The sequence below is a fragment of the Sphaerodactylus townsendi genome, linkage group LG04 (genome assembly GCF_021028975.2).
Source record: "Sphaerodactylus townsendi isolate TG3544 linkage group LG04, MPM_Stown_v2.3, whole genome shotgun sequence".
Classification (NCBI taxonomy): domain Eukaryota; kingdom Metazoa; phylum Chordata; class Lepidosauria; order Squamata; family Sphaerodactylidae; genus Sphaerodactylus; species Sphaerodactylus townsendi.
Window position 1 is genome coordinate 29,947,391 of NC_059428.1, and position 27,044 is coordinate 29,974,434.

At 45.0% G+C, this 27,044-nt stretch overlaps 1 protein-coding gene across 1 annotated transcript; it reads right to left on the reverse strand.

Annotated features, from left to right (window-relative positions):
* Nucleotides 1–1,428: 1,428 nt before the first annotated feature.
* MTMR6 (myotubularin related protein 6) lies at nucleotides 1,429–26,729 on the reverse strand. Its single transcript, XM_048494524.1, has 14 exons — nucleotides 26,631–26,729; nucleotides 20,992–21,108; nucleotides 16,694–16,856; nucleotides 16,418–16,575; nucleotides 13,949–14,077; nucleotides 13,198–13,332; nucleotides 12,573–12,705; nucleotides 11,166–11,275; nucleotides 9,877–10,002; nucleotides 8,976–9,025; nucleotides 5,942–6,142; nucleotides 4,233–4,367; nucleotides 4,015–4,141; nucleotides 1,429–2,581 (listed from the first exon to the last, which is right to left on the reverse strand). Exons 1-14 carry the CDS (start codon nucleotides 26,652–26,654, stop codon nucleotides 2,315–2,317), a joined length of 1,875 nt encoding a protein of 624 aa, XP_048350481.1. The 5' UTR covers nucleotides 26,655–26,729; the 3' UTR covers nucleotides 1,429–2,314.
* Nucleotides 26,730–27,044: the final 315 nt, after the last annotated feature.

Genomic DNA, 27,044 nt, shown 5'->3' on the forward strand with positions numbered 1-27,044 from the left:
AATGCTCTGCCTAGATACAACTACAGTTGTGGGGCCCCTCCTCCACCTCATAAAACCATTATGACTTGTACCGCCCACATTACAACAACCAAGGTCTCATCTGCAGGGGGCATAGCCCACTGTGAAAACTTCTGTGCAGTACACTGGCAGTTTTGATCAAAGAGCCTTCCGGGATTAGAATGAGTCTAAACTAATTTTTGCTTTGAGCCAAACAGGCACTTGAGCCCACAGCTACAAATTAGAGTGTCGTACCACCAAGGGAGCTTAATACCCCTACGTATGTGTGCTTGTAATCTTGGCTCTCAAAACTCATTTGCTTTCTTCACTTGGACTATAAAAACAAATAAGGAAAACCAAACAGAAGCAGGGACGTAGGTTAAAAACAAAGTCATTTTCTCTCCCAGTAAAGGAAGAAAAGACATTGAGGGATACAATTGATTTACCAACAGGAGATGCACGGTATAATCCTCCTAACCGTGTCTTCTTGTTAACAACAGATCAGTTCAACCCCAGGTGGCATTACCGTATCCTAAGGATGGGAACATTAACAAGGAATTTAAAGCATGTGGCTTTACAGAGTCTGTAGAGTGCTGGCCCAGAACTCCCTCCTCCGCAGCCTCACAAATACTTTGATCCCCAAACAAACAATCCTGCCCTGATCACCAAGGCTGTTTCCGCAAGGGCGGAATATGGCGGCCTGGGGATGGCAAAAACGCCGTCCCCAGGTCGCCATTCGCACAGGGGGCGCAGCTGCTTCACAGCCGAGCCGCCCTCGTGCCGCCATTTTAATTTGAGTGTTGAAGCTGGCGTTTTCAGAGAGGCGCGCTTTGGAAGCTGACTTTTCTTGAAAACGTTGCCTGGAAGCCGCTGCTGAGCCTAACGGCAGCTGCTTCCTGTTTCCCCCCCACCTCCCTGCTTTAAAGCATCATTTCATCGGCCCTCCGGCACTCACCGTGGGCTTCCGGGGATTAGCCCCCCTGCTCTGTGATTACAGAAGCAGGTGCTGCGTGTCCCCAGGCCCCGGCGCGATGCTTTGAGGGTCGGCGGAAGCGTGCGGGTCGACCGGGCAACGGTGCCCAGCGGCGCCATCTTCCAGTCCATGCGGACGGTCCCAGCGTCGGCGGGTCGGCGTCAGAAACGCCGACCCAAGCCCTTCCGCCTCCGTGCGGAAAGGGCCTAAGTAAGTTTTAAGAATTGTTCACAGATGTAGTTTTGTCTACAGATCAAGGAAGCAGATGTCTTTAAAAAACCTTTCTGAAACTGAAATGAATTGCCATACTGCCAATTTGTTCAAAAACTGCAATAGGCTCTCTGCCCGCTACACTGCTTGATTTTATCTGATGCCCTGAATGGTTTGTGTACAGTTGCGCACTCTAAAAGCTCAACTGTTTTTCAGTACCAGTTATGTTTTTCACTGAAACAAACACCTGGGTCCAAAATTTTTTAATCATTCACATAGACACGCAAATTAGAAGTCATGTCATAAAATTATATTCCAACTGGGTAGAAAATTAACAGATTCAAGGACACAATTTCAGACCATTAACCGTATTTGGGTTACCCAATTGTACAAACTTTGTAAAAAAAAGTTTAAAGAAAGGAGACTGGAATTTGACAGGTACTGTAGCCACTGAACACCTCAACAGATGGATTCTGGTGAGTGCCTCTCTCAGAGATCCCAAAACCTGATCCCAAGGACAACACACTGGAATATCTTGGAGTCAGATGTCCTCGACACACATATAAAATACAGAGCAATGATCTGAAAAATGTAAGACCAGTTCTTTCTGGTTTGGTATACAGTACTTTCCATGGCATTTGAGTAATCAAAAATCAATAACAAGCGACAGATGCACAATTTACACTATTTATATGTACACTTTCAGCTGTCCGGGTAAGTAGTTTTGTTTTTTCTTAGAAGCAGAATTACGAAGATCATTAACGATTTGGCAATGAACACGTTAAGTAGTAACATTCTGAAATCTCTAGTGCAAACTATAAGTTTGTCATACAGCGAGGACATACCCCCACTTTCATTCCTCGATTCTCTAAGCTACAGAAAACAAAAAAACAAACAATAAGTTCTCCACATTTCCTTCAAGATCACTATACTGAATTACTTCTCAACAGGGGGGGAAAAAGCAAACTGTTTCTTTAACAACTAGTGTGCTACGCTAAGTCTAGGTTGACGGTCTCTCCAATTACACAAGTCAGTTTTTGGTCATGCACCAAGAGTTCGCTCTTATCACAATGCCCTTCTTCTTGAGCATGAGTCTTTTCAGACAGGAAGAGAGAGCCACGCTCCATGGGATGCCTAACAAGTCATCCTGGCCACTCCGTACTCGAGGCTGACAACGCCGGGCTCTGCTTTGGAGAGCTCTTCCAGATACTCGCTGTACCGGTTGTCTGCTGCATTGGAGCCCTCTATCGTTCGGAGGCAGTCATTTGCATGCAGCAGGGGTTGCTCTTTCTTAAAGCACTGGGACATTCTGTGGACCGGGGACAGGGGATCAACAGGCTGCAAAGGTTCCTTGGTGAAGGCTGCGTCTGTCTCTTCCTTGTTTACGCGACAGCCCAATTTCTGAAATTAAAGAGAGATTGTTCAAAAGGCAGTAGTTCCTTAACCCTGTCCACTCTCCACCGTTTCCACCTGTCCTGATTATTTATTGTTCACATCCAGTCCTCACCATATGAGGCTCCTCATCTTCCCCTCTAAATGCACGTGGATAGATCCAGCAATGTGCAAATGAAAAAAGAAAGCTACTCAGTTCTGCTTGCCAAAGGGACTGAGCAAAATGTTGTGCAGCATTTCCTGCTCCTGTCCTAGTTTGCACAAGATTTTGGGTGTGCATACGAGCAACAATCCTCCCTCTCTCTCTCCCCCATACTAAGTTATTCTGAGATCGAAGAAGCTGCTGGCTCTACTTCCTGAATGCCTGGGATAGAATGCATGATGTCCTGCACAAGTGGAAAGGCAAGCTACAATCCAATATGTTTGAATCACAGAGTTGGAAGAGACACAGTTTGACACAGTTTAAAGAGTTACTGCAGCCTTTCTTGTGTTTCTACTGGTGCAAGAGCTCTAGAACAATTGGGAATTTTGCACTGGATCCATCCTGCGAAGCAGCCTTTGCACCAAATCAAAACCACTCGTCCATCTAACTCTCCGACCGTTTGCTTCAGCTGTGGCCGTGCAAGGTCTCAGGAAGGGCAAAGCATGCCCCAATTACCTCTTTCCATGATCCATTAATCTTTTATTTGATATACTATGTTACTGTTATATGTAATTATATTGTTATGCAATGTTATATTAATGTTGTGAAATGCTATATTAATGTTGGGGATGTTATCAAAAGTTGTTTACCTTGCTCTGAGCTGTTAACCTGGTAGTATTATTTTGATCTTGAATTGTTAATTTGTGGATCCACTGAAATTGATATTGTCTTTATATGTAGCCTTATGGCTTTGTATTATCATGTTTTTGTTATTCCTATTATGTTGTACAGCAGTTACCTGAGCCTGATTCTCCTGGGAGGGCGGCATATAAACAAGCGTCCTTGTCCTCAACTATTAATTTGGAGATGTTTTAAGTGAACCTGGAATTTCTTTATGCAAGGTATATGCTCTATAATTGAATTTCTAAGGTCTCCTCCTAACCCATTCATTGCCACAGGCATCTCTCTCTGGCTTCCTTCACCCTTTAATGCTCCTGAAATCCTTGCCCAGCATCCTCAGACCGAGTGCCAGCTCTAGAGGGTCACCATGCAAGTCATTGTATGTGTCACCTAGATATGAAGATGTTCTGTAAAAATGGATTGGGACGTCTCAGTTTAGGGCATACTCCTTAATCCAGTCCATTCTCCAGCCAATCCCAGAACAGCAACAGAAACAAATTCTCACTTAAAAGTAATGTACAGATTAAGGACTGAATTTTTCAGCACAGGGACCATCTTGTTAGGTAAAGAAAAAGCAGCCCTAACAGAAATCAGAGCCAGCTTTATTCCTAATACTCACCGCTTCCAATTCCTTAATGTCTTTCTCTAGCATTTTATTTTGTTCTCTCATGTTCATGACGTGGTTCAGCACAGACTGCCTGGGATGCATCGTGTGATCAAACTGATGATACATGTTCCTCCAAAACCTGCATGTGTCAACCATAAGAAATATTTAAACACATTAGGCAGGTCGCTGAAATGTAAACAAACAACCAAGTTAACGGAATTAAAACTTACTTAAAATTGAAGGACACCGTGTCCGGCTCCAGAACAGCAAAGGACTGAGAAAAATGCTCGTTGTAGATGGGGTTCTGATATTTCTTTTGTTCATCCAGGAGGAAAGGCCACAAGGAATAAGCCTTCTCTTTCAGTCTTGAGATAAGGAGAATTTAAAGTCAATCACTTGTCAGTGGCAGAAAACTTCAGTCCAGTCTTGCAGGCTGGCACTCAATGTTAGATTTTAACAAGCAAACTGAAACACCCTAGATCAGGGGCGTCCAACTCTGGGGCTTCAGATGTTCACGGACAACAATTCCCATCAGCCCAATTGGCCATGCCAGTAGGGGCTGGTGGGAATTGTAGTCCATGAACATCTGAAGCGCCAGAGTTGGACACCTCTGCCCTAGATCGACTACCATGATCTTGTCAGAGCTCAAATACTAAAGCAGCATTGGCCATGGTTAGCACTTGGCTGGGAATGCACCAAAGACGGCCAGGGCTGCTATGAAGAAGCAGGCAACGGAAAGCCACTTCTGCTCACCTCTTGCCTTGAAAAACCTCATGAGGGGGTCACTATAAGCTTGTTGCAACTTGATGGCTCATCCAAACAAAGGTAAATGGCAGATTACTCAGACCAGGCTAATTTTCAGACCCAGTGCAAGAGTACCACTGTTAATATAGGAGGAAGCAAAGGGAACACATTTCCAAAATATAATGTCTAATAGGTGCCTCAACACTAGTCAACCATTCACTGGAGTAGCAAATGTATGCCAACTAGTTACTATTATTCACTATTCATATAGTAGGACAAGTAATCAGAAATGTATTCTATTCACTAGGTCAGGGGTAGGGAACCTGCGGCTCTCCAGATGTTCAGGAACTATAATTCCCATCAGCCTCTGTCAGCATGGCCAATTGGCCATGCTGGTAGGGGCTGATGGGAATTGTAGTTCCTGAACATCTGGAGAGCCGCAGGTTCCCTACCCCTGCACTAGGTGGACATAGCAAAAATAGCTTAGCATAAACTGGTGGACACAGTAAAAACAGCTTAGCATTAACTGGTTCTTAAGCAATCTCACCAGCTTCCCTGGCTATTCATCTCTTTCTGAAGAACAAACCACACCCTCTCACTTTTTAACCTCAAAAGCCCTATTATAGAAGTCAAGGCAGTGAGAATTCACAACTCTGGGAGCCAAACAGCAGCAATCATAGCATCCATGCTGCTTTCTGTCTCTTCAGCATTTTTCTGCACACAAAAAGGGGACCTTTCCGATATCCCATGGAACTGACCAGCTGCCTCCCAAGATGCGCTGTAATGTTCAGCTTGCATCTCTTCTGTTTCTTTCACCAAGCAGACTACTAGAAAGCAATGTTATTGTATAACTGAGAACGTGGTCATTGTTCTGCTGCTTTTCAATGCGGTGGCAGCTGGGATTCCAGAACAGGATAAAATGCACATATCCCTACAGCAGATACTTGACAGCACATTTTAGTCTAGTGGTTAGGGGAACCTTGCACAGTTTTATTCAGCAGGCATCGTTGCAAAACTGGATTTTCCCCACGAGAAACACTACATTGGAGTTTGAGGACCTTTTACTGCTTTTCAGTCCAGCAAAATACAACCATCACCAACCAGAGACCGTATCTGGCTACTATTAGCGTCCGATCCCTCCCACCGAAGGAAGAATTCAGTTTTGGGCAAACACATTTTCTGCAGCAAGTCCTACTTGAGTTTCTCTCGCTCTTTTTGGCAGTTTCCAATGAAGTTTCCAAATTGGCAGGAATGGACGTGCTCGTGGATCTGGAGGAGAAAAGCCTCATTGTACTCGAAAGCTTGTGGAAATTGCTCTGTCAGATGCCAGACGCTTTCTAAAAATTGGGCAAACACTGGCGAGATTTCCTTCGGGTCTCCATCCAGTTGGCCGCATCTACAAAATATATTCCACAACAGTAACACCAACGTGGACTTTTTCACGCTGCCTAGGATTATTGCTACAGCGATCTCTCTTGATACATATATTGCAGTGGTGGCGAACCTTTTCGAGACCGAGTGCCCAAATTGCAACCCAAAACCCACTTAAGCAATCTCACCAGCTTCCCTGGCTATTCATCTCTCTTTCTGAAGAACAAACCACACCCTCTCACTTTTTAACCTCAAAAGCCCTATTATAAAAGTTAAGGCAGTGAGAATTCACAACTCTGAGAGCCAAACAGCAGCAATCAAAGAATCCATGCTGCTCGGGAGCAACAGCCGCAGAAGGCCATTGCTTTCACATCCTGCATGTGAGCTCCCAAAGGCACCTGGTGGGCCACTGCGTAGTAAAGCAGAGGTAGCTGGACCAGGGCTGACTCTGGTCTGATCCAGCTATTGTTCTTGGCATGTTCTTTTATTTATCTAGAAAGCGCCAACACGGCAATTTTAACCTCAATACCGAGGTTTTAGCTTAGAAAAACAGTAGGCTCCGGTGGGTACGCGCTACTCAGGAACAGAAGGCTTGGTGGTAGTCGGTGGCTTTGCTTTGAAGCAACCGTGCAACTCTTCCAATGGGTGAATCACGACCCTAGCAAGGTTTTCTGCGAAGCAAGCCCCATTGCCAGCAACCGAGCTTAGCCCCAGGTAAAGGATCGTGCTTTAGTTCTTCACATGAAAATCAGTAGGGTTTAACAGCACTTAACAGGGTTACCTACACTGCTTCCCCAAAACTGGGTCTTAGGTTTAATGCTAATAATCGAGCCCAGCAGCCCAGGCCAGCCTAGATAGCACTCTGTTCGGGCGTTCACAGAGAAAAGCCTCTGAGTGCCACCTCTGGTGGCACCTCAAATATATATTCGCCACCACTGATATATTGGTATGACAGCGACAGCACGGAATTTGTTTACCAACAACAACAAAAAGAAATAGTTATTTGCAACCGTACTCATGAGACCTGCATGAACACTTTCAGAATAAAACAACAAGGGACTGGATCCAGACTTAAGGCCCTTTCCGCACAGGCAGAATAATGCACTTTCAATCTGCTTCCGATGCACTTTGCAGCTGTGTGGAAATAGCAAAAATCACTTGCAAACAATTGTGAAAGTGGGTTGAAAGTGCATTATTCTGCATGTGCGGAAGGGGTCTAAATTTCCCATTAGCAGGAAAGGTGGGGGTGATTTCTGCCAATCCCCTCTTCCTGCTCTAGACCCAAATTTGCCCCTATCCACAAAAAGCAGCATGTCAGGAAGATTAATGGGCTGTAGCAAGAGAAGAGAGGCAAGAAAGGTCTGTTCTGCTGACAGAAGTTCCTGCTGTTGGCAGAAAAATTAGCCTGGATCCGGGGTTTATAGGAATGCTTTACAAAGACCATCCTTGAAGCCATATTTTCGCCACAACGCCCCCTTGTGCAATAAAGTATCAAGTTGAGGCTCACTTACGAGATAAAGATTGGTGGATATGTACAAAGAAAAAAAAGAGGATTCAGTTTAGCCGGGAAGGGGGGGGGGGACGGACCACCCACTAGTCATGACTCAACAGCCCTCCCCCCATCCAGTTTCTAAACGTCTGCCATGCAACTGAGGGTGGGGGAAACTGTTGTTTGAGAAATGTAATTCCAAAGCTGGTTGTGGCGGGTTTTCCAGCCTGTGTGGCCATGGTATGGTAGATCTTGTTCCTAAAGTTTCACCTGCATATGTGGTTGGCATCTTCAGAAGTGTATCACAGGGGGAAGTCTGTTACACACTGTGATACACCTCTGAAGATGCCAGCCACAGATGCAGGCGAAACGTTAGGAACAAGATCCACCAGACCACAGCCACACAGCCCGGAAAACCCACCACAACCAGTTGAATCTGGCCATGAAAGCCTTCGACAATATATAAATTCCAAAGCCTTCCTTGGGCCTGTCTTTGAAATGTAGCTGATGCATACGCAGATACTGCTGAACAGCCCAGAGAAACAAACCCCATACTCCAGTTGTCAAAGAGCAAAAGACAGAGCTCAAAAATCCTCATTTGTAAGCTTTTTAAGGAGAATATACATATTTTGAAAAAATCAATCAGTGTGAAATATATATACAAAGCAAGATGGGAGGCCAGATCCCTATATAGTAATGTGTTTTCTGGGATTAGCTCAATACATATGCATGGAACTAGCAGCATGAGGAAGCATGCGCATGGCCTGCAGCGCTAAATGGGCAAATAGTGTGTATCTCTGGGAGGTGCAGGTCCAGAATAAAGCCAATCGGTAAAGCGATGCGGTCGCCATATAGATAAAGGTAAAGTTTCCCCTTCAGTTGTATCCGACCCTGGGTACCACTGCAAGCAGTGATTTCATAGGCAAGCCGTTTTTGTAGGGTAGTTTGCCATTGCTTTCCCCGGCTATTCTTTACCCCCTAGCTATGTGCTAGGTACTCATTTACTGACCAAGGAATGGATGGATGGCTGAGTTGACCATGAGCCAGTTGCCAGGATATCTGACCCACAGGGGCTAGAACTTCTGACCATGTGAGTGGCAGTGCAAGCACTTAACCACTACACCACGCGACTCCTCACATATAGATAATAGGGCTTAAAAAAATCCAGGTGTTCTAAACTTTCCCTTGGGTTAGGAAAATCAGTGGGGAAATTCACTCTTAAGAGCTCCCACAGCCCAGCAAGATTTCTAAAGCAAGGTGAAAGTTCCTTAAGGTTGAAATATGCAGGAAAGGAAATATTAATTTAACATGATAAAGCACCTACAGCATTATATATTGAAACATGCAACACAGTGCAAGAGACTGTTACCTGTCTGAAAACTTGTGTCCAAAAGCAATCCAATCTTTTTCTACCAAAACCTGGAAGAATACAATGCATCAGTCATGAAAAAACCCCCAACAAATTCTGCTTCCAGAAATATTAACCCTTTGTTTTTCTGCAGTAAGTTTCAGTTCGGATCATCTCTTTCAGACAAAGCTGTCACTTTGGATTTCTGGGTCTGGTTCTTCAAATGTCCGAGCAGTTCTTACAAAAGTCCCACCAATACATATCAGTTTTAAATTTAAATGTAAAATATGCTGAATATAGTTGCTTCGATTAAATAAGACTTAAAATTAGCACAGTAAGAAAATCAGAAGCCTGAGTAGCTTGATCTCATCGGATCTTGGGAGGCAGGGTTGGCAACGATCAGTCCTCAGATGGAACAGCACAAAGGAAAACCTGGGTTATTATGCAGAGAAAGGGAGCAGCAAACCACCTCTGAACATCTCTTGTCTTGAATACCCCATTGATCCTGGGGCTTTCCAGTTGTGACTTAACAGCACAAAATTACTCCTCCTCCTACTACTACTATTAAGTAAATCAGATTTTTCTAGTTGAGTAGAGCTTCCAGTTCACACTGATTATGTGAAATTACCAATGGCTGATTTCCCTTATGGTTTTAAGAAACTAAATTCACCAGCACTGTTTTAAATGCAGGCATCTATGGCAACCGTGTAGCCCACAGGTTAAAATTTCATTTTGCATTTGGGTCTTAAGCCTATCTATATCTATGCAGACAGGAGGTGAAAAAACATATTCAACAAGGAGAGTCAAGTACGAAGTCACCTGCAATATCGACTCTAAGGACATCTTCCCATGTAATTTTTTTTAAAAAAATTCAAATATATGCCAACCAAAGGCAACTCAATTTGCTGACATACGTACTTACCATAAATCCTTTAATTGTCCTATAGAAGGGATCCAACAACAGAGAGCCCAGGGAGCAAACCTGAGATGTCCGGTCCCAGCCATCAGAACAGTGGACAAGAACACTTGCGCCTTCAAAAGCTATGGCCTATAAAAAGACAAGAAGTCTTACTTATTTCTGCGCCACAAAGCGGAGAAATGCATCTTGCCGATTTGGGGTCTGTTCCAAATATGTAGGCCAGGGGTCTGCAACCTGTGGCTCTAAAGGATGTTCATGGACTGCAATTCCCATCAGCCCCTGCCACATGGTCAATTGACCATGGTGGCAGGGGCTGATGGGAATTGTAGTCCATGAACATCTGGAGAGCCACAGGTTGCAGACCTCTGATGTAGGCCATATGCTATTTGCTTTGATCACCTTTGAGCATCACTTGCAGCTTCCCTGATCTTGGCTCTGATCTGCTCCAGCACCAGCACAACAAGCTGCAGAAAATACTGGATGCATTTACAGCTGTAACTGACTACAGGTGAAGGGACAGAAAGTCAGCCAGTGACCCCCGCCCCATACCTAGTCGGTCAAGCACCGTTACAACCAACAATATTGTCGGCACAGAAAGGTCGTGAAGATCCCACCAATACAGTCAACTTCTTTTGCATTTGCTTTCCTAGACCTAGATCAGAAATTATATATTTACTAAGGCCCTTTCTGCACGGGCCAATAAACAGGTTAAGGGTGGGATAAAACCTGAGTTGGGGGGGGGGGGGAACTTTGCATGGATCCCACTCCCAACATGAGTCTGCTCCGCGTTTTCCCCCGTAACCCGGTTTTTTCCACAATCATATTTGTGCGATTCTTTTTTTTAACGCCCCTTACAGCCATGGCCGACCAAACGGCCAGGCAGGAGGCATGTTATGTGGCTGCGCTTTCCTCCTCTTTTAAACTCCCGGCTCCCATCTGTGGAGCCACGCAGGCACTTTTGAGGACAAGAGGTGTAAGCAAGGCTCTGGGGGTTCATGTGTGCCTGCCTGCGTAGCTATGCATCGATGAGAGGTAAGTTAAAAAAAACCAAAGAAGCGCCTCTGTGCAAAGGCTCATCGGTGACCTGTGCTAGCTCCAGGGCCGCCCACACAGAGGCATGCGAACGGCCCGGCCCTCCACCCCGCTTTGTTTTGGTTGTGCGGAAAGGGCCTTAGATGACTATCTGCCTTTTTAGGATTTTGGCAACTTTAACCCATAGCCTGGACTGTAATGGATTGTCAAAGGCAAACTGTTATTGTCCTACCACCCCAAAATTAAAACTTGCAAATTACTTTGGCTAAGAAGATAGAGGCCTCCAGCACGGCTTTGATGTGTCGTAGCCATCCGGAGCTCTCCAAACCAGACAGGAAGTCATTGACCGAAAGCCCTCTTGTGCCACAGACTAGAACAGAAAGAGACACAGAGGTTGTTCACTTCAAATAGCAGCAGTGCCTGCTACTAAGAGTAGAAGATATTCTAATTTTAGACGCTCCTCAGCTGCTTCAAAAGACATCAGAATTTCTAAACTTTCAGGAGTGCTAATTAAATCAGAAAAATTCTTCCTTCGGCTATACCATGTGTAGTAGTAACAAGAGGTGCTAGACGGCTAGAGCTGTCAGACGAACAAGATTCAAGTCCTGTAGTACCTAAACAACCAACATGATTTCAAAAAAAGAATAAAAAGACCAACAACATTTTTAGGGTATACGCTTTTGAGAAATAGATGTACTTAATGAAAAGAGCTTTGACACTCGAAAACTCACACCCCTTAAAATTCGGTGAGTTTCTAAGGTGCTACTGGACTCAGATCCTGCTCTTCTACAGCAAACCAACAAGAATATTCACTTGAAACAGTGCTAAAAATGACAGTGTTGCACGAAATGAATAGGAGATGCCAGATCACTCTTTATAATACATGTTTGGAGGGAGTCCTGTTCACATGGCTAGCAATGGCAATATGCAAAACAAATGGGTACATCTACTCACTACCCAAACCTTGTCTCCTGCATGTTTCCTGCACAGGTAATTGGGAATGTGGCACGCAGGTATGTGTAGAGTTGCTCTGTTATTGAAAACCCTTCTTACAATGGATTCACTGATCATGGAAGCCAAACATGGTTCCGTATTGTATGTTTCTGTGCTCGCAGAAGATCACACCTGCCCTTCACACTTTAGGAACTTAACTGTGAAAATCAGCATTGCAGCTGTGGCAAACCCAGTCACCCCATGAAGTGGCTCTTCCCTTTGAATAATGAATCTGCCACAAGCAGGGTAAGAAGTAACTCAAGATGAAGGAATATGTTAATGAGATTTCCATTAACACAAAGTTTCTTTTTCGCATGTAACATTTAAGAGATTGACTTGGTGCAATGCCAAAATAAACCCAATGTGCTGTCATGTTCAAAACTTCTCCACCCACCACAGAACCACAATACTTCACTCCAATGACATTTCATCAACTTTAAATGAAGCTTGATTGCCAATGGCTGATGGGTATTCTATGCAGCAAGCCAGTTTCCTCAAAGCAGGCCAATGGCAGAGGCTCATAACTCTTCTTTGCTCATGTGTATTCATGGCATGAAATACTGAATTTATTATTTTATGCAACATGTTTTCTACAGGCATCACTTAAATACATGCATCTGCTTAGAGCCATTTATACTTATCAGCTTTTTAAAACCAGGTAAGAATATACATACCTTCCAAAAGTTTCTGCAGGCTGGATCTCATTACATGGATGTTTTCAATACCAACAAACTGGAATCTAATATTGGAATAGTTGTCTTCATTTTCATAGCCTTTACCTGCCGCTCTGTTTGCCATTGCATTCAGCTTAAAAGACAAGGAAGGTAAGAAGAGTCACCAGGTAGGGAAGAAAACAACCCAGAAGGAGTAGTGGTTAAGAGCAGGTGCAATCTAATCTGGAGGAACAGGGTTTGATTCCCCGCTCTGCCACTTGAGCTGTGGAAGCTTGTCTGGGGAATTCAGATTAGCCTGTGCACTCCCACACATGCCAGCTGGGTGACCTTGGGCTAGTCACAGCTTTTTGGAGCTCTCTCAGCCCCACCCACCTTTTGGTGCACCTAACAGCTTAAGCATGTTCTCTTCCCTTAACCACAGACCCCGTGTTCAAGGGTGTGATTTAGTCAAATTTATTCATACAGTCTTAGACCAGCATATACAACCAGCAGTTCACGCGCACCATGGAGCCCACAGGCGTCATGTCAGAGAATGCTGATTTAGTGCAACAGTAACTCCACACATTTCTTTCTCACAACTACAAGGCTAGTACTGAAAAATCAGCAACTAGCAGAGGATACGTACCTTAGGCCTGGTGTCCACGACATACATATAATGATTAGTAGGATTCGCTTTGCTGATTGCTTGTAACATGTGCTCATCCTCCAAACACCTGGCACTGAACCCAGATAGAGGTTGACTACACCTGCAAATGGCAGCCTGGCCAGAAGATAAAAGTAAGAGTCAGGTCTTCAGAGGACATGGACAGTGTCCTGAGATTGGCCCACAGGTACTAACAGGAGAAGTCAAAACCAGACCTGTGATGTCTCTTAACATGCAACAGTTTCAGAGGATACCTGAAATGCACATTTTTTTCACACTGTTCATGATTTGAACTTTCTGTATAGAGGCAGAACATTTCCCTACTTTTTAAGGATAAAGCTAAAGACGATGCATCCAAATTAAGTGTCTAAAAAAAGACAAGAGCATGCGAACTGGTTTTAATTCCTAAGACATAATAATTTGTTTTTAAAGCTCCATACAAGATATTGGTTGTAGCTTCAACTCCTTCCCTCCCCTATCCCGGGGGGGGGGGACTTTTGAAATATTGACCCTCCCCAATGTAAATAATTGTTACATGAAACACCTCAAAGTTCTTAATCTTGAAGCTTGACAAAATTAGCGCAGCTACAGGCACTATATATAGTTATATGCCACTAGCACCTATTTTTGAAATAGATCAAAGAGCCCAGGTTCCTACACTTACCCTCTTGTCTTTTCCCGGCTTGGAAAATAGCCTTTAGCCCACTTGCACTGAAAGGAAATCAGACTATACCTCATTATCTTTATGATAATATGACAGCACAGGAAACCTTCCTTTGCTTCGGAACTTAGAACTGCCAACTATTATGGGCTTGCTCACACTCCTGGGAACATACAGTTCTCTGGGATAGGTTTCACAGATCTGAGAAAGAGGGGAAGAAAATGAAAGGTAATGAACATTCGAACATTTGACTGCAGATGCAAGCAGACATCCTAGGAAATCGGTGGGTGTCAAATGATGCTTTGGTTAGGAACTGCTGGGTCAGAGGTATCCAGAAAAAGGTCTGAGATGTACAGGTGTGGAGGTCTGGAGTCCATGCCCTACGAAGAAAGGCTTAGGGAGCTGGGGATGTTTAGTCTGGAGAAGTGAAGGTTAAGAGGGGACATGATAGCTATGTCTAAATATTTGAAGGGATGTCATGTCGAAGAGAGAGCAAGCTTGTTTTCTGCTGCCTCAGAGACTAGGACACGGAGTAATGGATACAAAGTGAAGGAAAAGAGATTCCACCTAAACTTAGGAAGAACTTTCTGACCGAGAGTGGCGGAGTTTGCTTCTTTGGAGGTTTTTAAACAAAGGCTGGATGAACATATATCGGGAGTGCTTTGATTGTGTGTTCCTGCGTTGCAGGGGGTTGGACTTGATGGCCCTTGTGGTCTCTTCCAACTCTATGATTCTATTCTAGGTGGAAACAGAGGACAGTTTCAAGTGAAGCAAAGTCCACATACTCTGGATCAACCTTGAGAAAGTGGGTTAAGCAAAAGGGAGAACGATAGTAGCAAAGCATCACTGTTCCCAACATTGCTTTTTAAGGGAAATAACGTGCAACTGGGCCCACTTGCCTAGCACCTGCAGCAAAACCCCACATCTTAAGAGGCTTGTTATTATCAAGCAAGAGTTCAGTTGCTTGGAAATGGTCTAACCCCAATCCCCGGCTTTCTCAGCCCCTCGCGGGAAAACTGTTTTGGATTTTCAAGTTTGAAGAATTTCAGAGGCACCAAGCAAAACGATGACCTATGAAACACTGAGATGTGTCCTTCCCCACACATTTATTGAGGGGCCAAATATCTATTTTGTACAGAAAAAAATGTGACACTGTCTATTAAACAGGAGGTTGCAAAAAAAGTGGAGGGTAGGTGTCACAAAGGCTCAAAAAATTAGTCATCTTAGACTCAGATTCTAAAAATCAAAGTTCAGAAACTGCCAGTTAACAGAAGGGCTTCAAGGCAGGCAGCAGTTTGGATACTGCAAATATTACTCTGGGAGCAGCAGGTAGAATTTTCACTGATTCTTTCCTCCCTCCCATGGAAACTCAACACTGCCCATGCAAGACTGATCCAGGGGACTGCCAGGATTATTTTAGGAAGGGAACTAGAGGTTTCTGACGGGAGAGGAGTATCAGCAAAACTCAACCCCACAGAATCAACCAAAATCTAGGTAGAATCTAAGCCATTTTGAAATAAAATGCTATACTAAAGAACTATCCCACCACAAACCTAGAATGCTGAACATACTGTTCAGTTAGTTTCAAGAAAACCAGTACCAAAAAAAGAGAGAGACAGCCCTACCCCTGGAGTAAAATTATCTTCAGATGTTAAAGGTTTACAGTAACCTTAGATAAAATCAACTTCTGGCATTGAAACCAAAACAAACATGTGGGTACGAATGTAAATAACTGAAAACCCCACCTGCAATTCAATCAGTCAAACCACACCTTTGCACAGCAAGTTCCACCCAAATGCTTACTGATTGGTTCCCCACCCTGGGACATGGACAATATATACCCCACTAAACATTCCCTTCTCACTGGACAGTGTGAAACAGACTTTTCTCTGTGACACACCTCTGAAGATGCCAGCCACAGATGCAGGCGAAACGTCAGGAACAAGATCTACCAGACCACGGCCACACAGCCCGGAAAACCCACCAGAACCAGGCTAGCTTAGGCTGTATTTCCAGTTACAGAATGGAAGTAATCTGAAGATTACCTGCAGCCCCCAATTCACAGCTGGCTGGGGCTCTGAAACAGCAGAGAAGGAGGCCTAAGTACATTCCTCTAGATTATCTACCCACTGATCACCTAGGGCAGGGGTGGCCAACCTATGGCACTGCAGCTGTTCATGGACTACAATTTCCATCAGCCCCACCAATTGGCCATGCTGGTAGGGGCTGATGGGAATCGTAGTCCATGAACATCTGCAGCGCCATAGGTTGGCCACCCCTGACCTAGGGTTATGCATTACCTGTGTGCATAATGAGGGCATGAACTTACTACAAAAGAGCTGCAGAAAACAAGGTATCCAGGAATATTGTTATTCAAACTGAGCTCTCTCATGGGAAGAAGCAACAAGCCAACCTCTCTGACAATTATGCCATTGTCGAAGGAAACCTTCCCCAATCTAGACTTCGTTTCGAATCCCCCAATGTACAGAGGGGGTGAATGCTTTCGGAATTCTTCTCCTGCAAGGGCAGTTGATCTCCTACCTTATAATCCCGATTGGCATCTGACAATTGCCAGTTGGAGTTGGGCACACCCATCCGATTGTACTCGTCCGCAAGGTCAAGAAGCTGCCAGCCCTGCACTCGCTCCGTCTCACTTTGCTTCGGGTTGTATGAGAAGGCATAAAGTTCGTCGTACCTTGCTGAACAAGAGAAAAAAAGAGAAAAGAAGTCTAACCTCTGGCGTTTAACTTCGGGAGAACAACCAAAGGGATACGTCAGTGCAGTGCATTTCAATGACGGATGCAGCCAGTCAATTACCTGGTTTAGACAGCTGAAGCAAGGAATTATAAATATCGTGGCAGTCTCTTTCCCTGGGAACAATGAAATGAACTATCCTGAAGTTTTTGCACTGGATCACCAGAGGGCAGCCCGATGTTGTCAAGGCAAGTTTCTCCACAGAAGCAATGTGGTGGTGTAGTATCTGTCACACACAAAAATCCAGAAAGGATCTGAACTAATCAACCATACTTTAATAAAACTACACCACAAAATCAACACCTCAACAAGCCACAGAATCATAGAGTTGGAAGAGGCCCCGAGGGCCATCCAACCCCCTGCCATGCAGGAACACATAATCAAAGCACTCCTGACTATTGGTGTACCTAGACACTGTGGGGTCCATCCCCATGCTCAGTCCCAGCCAAACTTCCCCATTGCACCCCCCCCAATAAACTACAAACCTTTCTTCAAGTTAAGCACGCCAAAGCCAGCAAAACACTGAGGGAGGGGACAAGGCCAGGGAGGGTGTGCCAGCCTGTGCTGGGGGAGGGGGGGAGGGAGGGGGTGAATGGTCAAAAGGCCCCCCATGTGAATGGTGCCTAGGTTATATCTGTTCCCCTAGATGCGCCAGTGTCCCGACAGATGGCCACCCAGTTTCTGTTTAAGAACCTCCAAAGGAGACTCCACCATCCTCCAAGACAGTGTATTCTTGTGCCCAGTTCCTTTGTGATCATTGCGTTATCTTTAAATTATCCTGGACAAAGAACTTCATCGGGTTCCCACAAGTACTACCATGGAGTAGAAGAAAAGCTCTGGCCGTTTCCACATGGCCCATTTATGACGGCCTGGGGAGCCAAAAAAAAGCCCCCAGGCGCGTCCACCTGGCGCTGCTGCAGCGCGGCAGCAGCGGCGACCAGCTCTTCTTCCCTCCCCAGGCGTCAGAAGCGCCCTAAAACAACCCTTTAAAGGGTTGTTGTTGGGAAGGAAGCGTCTTCCCTCTTGGCATTAGTGCGAGCAGCGCCGCCCGGGGCGCTATCTCCGTCTCCGCCCCACTCACGGTGTCCTCCCGCAAATTAAGCCTGCGGGCGTGCGCCCAGCCGCCCACACTGTCCTCGGCCTCCAGGGGTCGGAGGGCAGCGATGGCGAAGACTCTTGTTCCGCAAGCGACAGGCCGATAGCGAGGCACAGAGGCGGCTCACGTCGCGGGCAGCCTGCGCGTCTGCTGGCCTCCGCTTCTCCCGTTCGCGTAGCACTCGCGAGCAGACTCTTCGCCGCCCGCCTCTTGGCGGCGTGGGGCGCAAAGGCGACGTCTTGAGGAAAGCGGCCCTATCGCCTCTTCACCCATGCTAAATTTTACAAACTTCTGTCATGTGCCATCTTGTTAACCTTTCTGTAAACAAAAAAGCTTCAAATTCCTTCACCTTTCTGCCCAGGGAAAGTGCTTTAACTCCAATATCATTTTGATCGCTCTTTTCTGTAACTCTTTTCTGTAACTCTTCTAGCAATTCAATATTTGTTTTGAGATATGGTGACTATCTGTATTCAGAACTGTATTCTAAATATGGCCGCACCTACACAAAACCATTGCTCCGCAATTCATTTTCTAATAACCTCCAGCCTAAAATTCACCTTTCATTCTTCCCTCACACTGAACCATCATTTTAATCAAACTATGCCCCAGGCCCCTCGAGATCTCTTTCCTTGTCAGTCATCAGCCGATCAAACCTAGATTTCAGCTGAGGGCTTTTGCTCCAACATGCATTACTTTACATATTCACACTGAATCTCATTGGCCAAGTTACCAATTCAGTTTGGAAGAGACCTTTATTCGAGCTTTTAACAATCTGATTTGGTTTTCTTCATCCTGAGTAGTGCGGTGTCACCCACCAGATGCCTCCTTCCTACACTCCCCCAGTTGCAGATCGTTAATGAACAAATTAAATAGCATCCATCCAATGCTAAACTGTTGTGAAACTCCATGTCATATTTCACTCCACTGCGACAATTATTCATTCATTCATCCTTTCTGTAGCTTCTTCTTCTTCTAGCCCAGGGGTCTGCAACCCGCGGCTCCAGAGCCGCATGCGGCTCTTTCAGTCTTATACTGCGGCTCCACGCGGCCTGGAGGTCAGAGGGAAGTGTGGGGTGTCCCTTCAGCCCTCCAGAGCAGCGCTGGAAGGAAAGATGAGTGGAGGCCATCCCTGCAGCCGCCATCCCCCTTCTGCCCCATGGAACAGGCAGCTGTCTGCTCTGTTGGGCAGAGGGGGTTTCCCTGCCCAGCGCCAGCGTACCTCCTGCAGGCCGAGGCAGCGGCACTGGAGCAGAACCACAAACGCCATCCTCTGTGACGCCATCCCCCCTCTGCCCCAAGGAGCAGGTCTCTGCCCAGTGCCGGGTGCCTCCCAGCTATGGAAGGAAAGGTAAGTGGGAGGGGCTGAACTGGAGGCAAAGCGGCTGTGTGGAGCCGCCTTTCGGCTCAATGAAATCTTCGGGGGCCATGGAAAACAGGTCCAAATGGCTCTTTGGGTGGTAAAGGTTGCCGACCCCTGTTCTAGCCCACTAAAGGACCTGTTCTTTTATCTCATGACTCATGATCCCATTGGGGGAGGGACTTTGTCAAGAGATTACTACTCTTGCTCATGAGTTTGCTAACACCCCTCAGAGAACACTAAAAGGAGAGTAGGATAGGATTTTGCTTTTCAGGAAGCCAAACTGATTCTTCTCCAGTAGGACTCTATCCTCTGTGAGTTTCATAATTCTACCTTTAAGAACCATTTCTACCAATTTCCATGGAATAAATGCTAGATGAACTGTCCTGTAGTTTTCTTGGACTTGCTCTGGACCCCTTTCTAAAAGCTGTGATTTGCGTATTAAGCACCATCAAGTCACTTGACCTCCAAAATCTCCTCTCATTAACAGCCTTGCTCAGATCTCGCAAACTGAGGGCTGTGGTTCGGTTACACGGACTCAAACAATTCATCCTTGTCTGCCATTTCCCCATTTCCCTTGAGCAATCCTTTTACTCCTTTGTTACGCAAGGGCCCCACTGCTTCTAGCAGTCTCCTGTTTCTGAAGCAGTCAAATAAATTCTTATTGTTGGTGCCAGTATATTTAGCACGACGCTCCCCGGGTCTCTTTGAACACACTGAACTGTCAAATTGATATGACTTTTGCCAAAACCTACACTCATTTTGATTTACCTTGTTTGGGCAAGACTTCCCCCTTTACAGTTTGTCTTTCTCTTTCCAATAAGATTTGGGCCCTGCCAGGCCTATGATGGAGGACAGCAAATGGTCACCATCTAGCTAGCCTCCTTCATTTCCCCTTCCCTCCTTTCTCTTTGGTTTATTGAGGTTATTTGTTATTCCCTTGTAGTTACGTTCTCAGTTATTCCTTATCCCACCTCTTGCCTCTGAGAAGCGTCCAAATTGGCATTTTAGGATGCTATTGTACATTCTGTATGGTTTAAAACTGTGAAGTATGGTTGTAATTGTTGTTTTTATAACGTAAACTGCTCTGAGCCTGACTTGTTCAGGAAGAGCAGGTTGTAAAGCAAACAAAACAAGAACACACTTTCACTGATGGTCCTTTGGCCTCTTTAAACTGGTCAAGTTCTGGCCCATTCTTGACTAAATTACTGCTACCAGTTCATCCCTGCAGGGATAAGTTATCCTGAACCAGGATGCTCTTCAGCTCCTCTCCACTCTTCCATGGGACCCAGTTTAAACACTGCAACATTTTTAAGGTGACGCTCCAGGAATTTGGTTCCATTTCTGTTCAAGCAGAGCCCCCCCCCCCTTAAATAAAAGATCAGTCCAGTCCGTCCTGCTTCCCGCCTCTCCAGCACCACTGTGCCATCTACACACCGAGGCCTACTCTCCGCCTTTCTAGATGGCCCTATATGTGCAACAGGAAGCAGTTCTGAGAATGCCACCCTGGAAGTCCCGGGCTTTAACATCCTGCCTAGCAGTCTACATTTTACCTCCTGGACTGCAGAACCGCATTTTCTCATTGTGGCATATGGCCTGAGCTTCCATTTGTGCCAACAGTACTGAGATGGATCGGGACTATTTGCTCTTTCCCCACATAACAACTCTCCTATCTGGAGAGAGTGACATGCCTGTAAGCTTCGCACCAGACAGCACGAGCACTCTCTGGTCAAAATGCTCACCACAGACCCATAGTTCTACATTCCTAAGGATCAGTCTCCTGTTCGTCACGAGCAAGGATGCCGGGTTGGGGAGCCACGCACATAGTTCTATTCTGCCCTCAAAGGATGTACAATGTAAAGGAACCATGATTAAGGGAATGAGAGACAATGCATTGGCAATCCTTACCCAAGTCTCTTTCTGGTTAGCGTCGATAAATAAGAGATGAGTGGCTGTAAGGTGAAGCATTCCAGTTTGTGACTTGCTGTTTGTGCTGAACCTGTCCAGCAATTTCACCTGTTCAACCTGTGAGTGAAAAAGGGGGAGGGGAATGGTATTCCCATAAGGTACGTACAAAATACAGCTGTGAAATATTGCTGGGGGCCAAGTAACACTATGCATTTAAACATTAAACATGCCAGTGAATTACAAACACGTTAACAGAGGGAACAATCCTGTGTTTCATGTTGCAGAAGGGGACAGTTGCATTGCAAGTGGGTTCTGAAAACTACAATACGTTTAGAAGCACGTCCTGCTTTGAAAAGCCTGAGAACCGCTGCATAAAGGGGGAAGTGCTCTGCCTGGCAGTGCAAAGCATTGCACATTATATTGGCAAGCACAAACTTCAGCCCTCATAAACCGGTACCTAACCAGCAACGTGACACCCTTGTGTGCATATGTGCCATGAGAACTCATCCACCCACGCTAACGGCCCAGTAAGCACATTCTTCTGGTTTTGTGACTTCTAATTCTGGAAAGCAGCCGACAGGATAAAATCTCAGGGAGGCCAGTAAAATTCTGTGGGAAGCAGCTCTAACGCTACCGATTCCAGAGACGGTGTTAGCAAAAGCAGTCTGGCAGCAGTGTCCCAGTCACACAGAAAAACACGTTTAGATAATGCACCTTAAATATATTCCTGCTGAATCTACAAGCTGCAATTTCAAGTAGACAGGGATGGAGATGGGGTAGCTCTCGTTTCTCATCTTCCACCTGAGCTTCTCACGGTGGGTTTCCCAGTTAACCCATCGAGGAAGGACTTTGGATTGAGAGGCAAACTTATGGCAACCCGCCTAAGCAGAAGGTGGCTGTAACAATCCACCAAGCAGCAGGTGTTCCCTCCCACCGGAGGTCCAAAAAAAAAGAAAAAAGATGGAATAAAAATGCTCTTAATTTCTGGCAGATTAAAGGCAATCATGTTTTAAGCCACTGCAAATGGCATAAGCCCAACATCAACCCTGTTCTACAAATTCCCAAAGAATGGACCAGACTGACCAGAAGAAATGGTAATTTACAAATAAGATGGAAGATGTGGAAAGCATTGATAGCTGCTCCTCCTCCATCACCAAGGCTAAGTCCATGAGCCCCTAAACCAGTGGTGGCAAACCTTTGGCACTCCAGATGTTATGGACTACAATTCCCATCAGCCCCTGCCAGCATGGCCAATTGGCCAAGCTGGCAGGGGCTGATGGGAATTGTAGTCCATAACATCTGGAGTGCCAAAGGTTCACCACCACTGCCCTAAACTCTTAAACCGACCAATTTAAGTCAGCCAAACCCAATCTCAAATGGGCAAACCAATCTTCATCCAACTCCCCTGACAAACATCACTCATAGCGCTGGCCCAAGACAAATAGCTGCTTCTGGTCACAAGCTTACGTTGATGTCATCAACGTATTGATGACATCTAATCCCAAAACTCAAGATTATCTAATTCAGCAGCTGAATTTGAGTGTGTGTGTGTGTGTGTGTGTGTGTGTGTGTGTGTGTGTGTGTGTGTCTGTATGTATTAAATTTATATCCCACCCTTCCCAGTAGGGCTCAGGGCAGCGAACATCAGTATAAAAACACTTTGAAAATACCATATAAAACTGGTGTGTGCAACAACCACACTATTAAAAACTTTAAACAAGACAGTAAAAGATGGCGATAAAAACACAGATTAGACACCCATGGGAGGTCATGATGTACTGATCAGGCCAGCTGGCAAGATATAAAAGCGTGGCGGAAGATCTCAGTCTTACAGGCCCTGCAGAACTCACAAATGTCCTGCAGGGCCCTGATCTCAGCTGGGAGCTCATTCCACCAGGTGGGGGCCAGAGCCAAAAAGGCCCTGGCCCTAGTAGTGGCCAGCCGAACCTGTGCAGGGCCGGGAACCTTCAGTAAATCCACCCCCACCCCCCACCCCGAGGAGCGGAGGGGTCTAGAGGGCAATATGGGGAGAGGTGGTCTCGCAGGTATTAAAGAGCAATAGAGAGAATACAGAGACCTGAAACATTCCACACTTTAGCTCCTAGAACAATTTTTCAGTCTCCTTGATTAAAGCTCATTATGTATGCGTTGATGGGGGGAAATGCCCAAAAGAATCAGAAGGCAGCCCCTGCAATCCAGATTGCCTTTTACATACATTCCGGTAGTATTTGATGCATCCCAGAGTTAAAAGCAGATGCAAACCAAAAAAGCAAAGCCTCTATCCATTTGTACTCAGAGATTATTCAATTCTGAAAACAAAGCTCAAAGTTCAGTCATTTCTAACTTGATTTGAAACTCATCTGTCATATTCTAAATGGGGAACCAAACTCACAAAAGAGGCATTGAAAGCTTCAACAAGGGTTAATTCCTCCTACTTTCTTGGCAGAATTACCTCATTAGTGCTGACAGAGTACATCTCTCAAACGCTGTACACAGCAGGATTGGAACTCAAAGGAACTCAAAGGAAATAGCTGCACCAAAAGAACACCTACATCAGTAGTGCAGGTGTTTGCAATTCCTGGATACCATCTCATCATTGACCATTGATGCTAAATACACCTAATACACCTAAACATACACCTAATTACTTGGTCCTTTGCTTTTTTTAAAAAAAATCAACAGCATAAATCAGTAAACCTTTATTAAATATGTATTTTTGGAGCAAATGGGAAACTCGACTTTCAGTCAACAGTTTCAACCAGCGTGGAACCAAAGTAGCCTGCTCACTAGAATAAGTTACACAGCCTTGCAAATTGTATGAGTGGGTCGTAAATGAAGTGAGCCTTTCAAGGATAGACTTGCTGGTCTATGATGGATGGATCGCACCTTACTGAGTCACCCTGTGACTTTTTGATATGAACAGGCTGCACACCAATGAATAAATAAGTATGAGTGTCCTCAGGAACGAAGGTCAACTGTGCAGGTATCAATTTATACTGTGCAAAGGCAAGAGCCAACATTTTAAAAGGCTGGGCCTTTTGAAAGATACTCACTGTAAGTACATGTTTTTTAAAAAACGTGCAACATAATTTCTTCTCTCTTTAAGCAAGTGTACATTTCAATTGTCATGTTGTTGAAAATGTGGCCACTAAGATCTCAGGGTAAACAGTAACCTAACCAGCAGCCAAGAGTGTGAAGAGCTGTTAAACAGCATGCATTGTGACACACATTAAAACAGAGAAGACATAAACATATAGGCCTAAGGAGCAGCATTTAAAGGCTAATTTGGTATAAAGGAAACTGGCAAGCCTCTAAAAGAATAAAGGAAAGTTTCTGCCCACTTTGTTTCTTTACAGTTATGGTCATTTTTTTTCTTTTACTGTAAGTTCCTCTCAAAAGATTCAACTTCACATAGCTTGGACCTTTAATAGGTGCATCTTTCTTTCAACAGAACTCCATTTTAAATACCATGCAATAGTTTTAAGATGCACAGTTTTCAGTCTGTTGACACATGTCATTATCTTATGACAACCTCAGAGACATTTTTCTTTGAACTCTTCCAGCATTAGAATGGCAATTCATTTCAGTTTGCTCCTTGAAACGTCTAGACTTCAACAACAAATTAATGAACAGTTCTCTCCTTCCCTTCTAAAATTATATGAAGATGCTGCAATTTGTTACAGAACAGCTATAAACTTCACTGACGTTTCATAGCTTATCCCGTGCTTCACTGAAGGTGGACAGTTCATATGGCTTAGAGATTACTGAGATTTATGTCATATATTAGGGAAAGATTAATGACCTTCTAAAATATAACTGAAATTTTGCTGAAATAAAATTAATAAATGACTGTGTAACATGATTTACCCACCCACAGCTAAAAGCACTCAATCCTAAACCTTTTAAAAATTCCATTAATTTACAAATCATTTCTAGTTTCCCTGCCACTCATATAAAGCAATGTTACTACGGATTTAAGAATGAGGATGGAAAAAGAGTGAAAGAGCAAAAAAGGGAACTCTCTGAAGCATTTACCCCACCCCCCATTGCTACAATTCCATTAATTGCATAAGAACTCAACATGCTTTTAAGACCTAAAGTCAAATGTAAAGCGGATAGCATTAGGACTTACAAGAATCCTTTACTCAGGTTTCCACTGCAAAGATCTAGTAAAAAGAGATGGGAAAAGTATCTGGAAATGTTTTCCACCTCCAAATGCTATGATCTCAGAAAAGATGGAGTCTCCCTTGGCTGGCAACCCCACCAGAAAATATTACCATGCAAGAGAACAGGTGCACCCAATCATGAAAGACATCAATCTACTTTATCATTTTATGTTATAGTGAAGAGCTGATACAGTGTCTATTCAAAGTGTCAGAGCAATAATGCTGAAAATTTTGAAGATATTGTCTGCTCCAAAGGACACATGACTCCTGAATGACAGAAATTTTGGTTTCACTGGTGCTTATACCAGTTTCATGGTCTCTCTGCTCTGAGAAGCTAATTATAGACATACTACAGTTTGGGATTGGACGTGGTAGAATACGAGACAATGCAATCTTTTCCTTATCATGCAACGGATAACAAGGAAATGTTACAAGGCTCTGATTGTGACCCCCCAACAAACTATAGGTGTTTTATAGCATTGATAGGGAAGAGAAGAGAAGCTGGGGGTGGTGGTATCCTTCTAATCTTCCCTCTATCACCAGACAAAACTAGGAAACTGTGCATTGCAAACTGACTTTCAAACGAACACTGCAATCCAGAACAGAGTTACTCTAGTCTCAAACCATTGAGGTCAATGGGCTTAGACTGGAGTAACTCTGTTCTGGATTGCACTGTTAAACACATTTACCCAGAAGAAAAATAAGAGAATCCCTTACCAGCCTTACTCTTCAGACAAAGAACACAATAAGATCACTATATACATAATAGCAGGTGTAACAACCACAACAAGCCTTTATTGGCATACAATAAAGATTCTGCCTCCCATCTACCTAATTTTTCAGGGGCATTGCAGGATCTGGGAATAAGTTTTTTGATAGGGAGAGAGAAGGGATTTTTTTTCTTTCAGGTCAGCTCATGCCTTCGAACAGCAAATCAGAAAAACATAGGAAATAAGCTCCTCCCAGTTCAACGGTAGTGACTTCCTATTGTGTGTTTATGCACGGTTCCTGCATGTTTGGTCGGAAGTTAAGCCCCACAGATGTCAGTGGGAAAGTCATCAGGCTCAAAAACAGAACCCCGTGTTCCTAATTAGAAAGATTCTGAAGGCACGAGAGCCCTTCCACTTGCAATACAGAGTGCAATGTCAGGAAAGCCCACCGAAGGACCTACTGCCACAGCATCCACCTTTAAGGCACCCGGAAGGCTCCCGAACCGTTTGGGCAGCACACATTAAACCGGCTGCTTGCATGTTGCCATCGCCTCCCCGCGTGAAGCACAAAACAGACCGTCCCCCAAGCAGCCTCAAGGAAACCCCAGGCCAGATAAAGCCCTGCCGGGGGGATCCTGCCCTGGTTCCGGCGCCTGCCTCTTTCCCTCGGAGCCGGAGAAGAATCGCTGCTGCAGCGAACAAGGACAGCGAACGCAGGGAAAGCCAGCGGCGCCGCCGACCAGGCCCGGCCCCGTCCAGTTACCTTCGTGGTACGGATGTGCTCCATGATGCCACCAGCCGCCGCCCCTTGCAGACAGGCAGCGCAGCCCGCCCGGCGTCTCCTGGAGACACTTCCGGACCACCGAGGTGAAGGGAGGCGCGCACGCCTATGAAGAGGCAGAAACGGTCCCACAGCGACCGCCTGCGGCATGGAGGACATAGAGCGGAAGAAACAGGGGGAATGAGGGCGGAGTAGTTTGGAGGCCTTAGAAAAATTAGGTAGATTCAGGGCTGGATTAAAGATTTAGGGCCTGAGCACTACAGACCCTTCTCAGCATCCACAGTTGGACAACATTGAGCATACCATGCGTCCTTTCTTCTCAATACAGAATGCAACACTCAATTTCAAAAAAAAAATTGTGTGTGTTTTAGTGTTGGTTTTCATTGTTTTAATGTG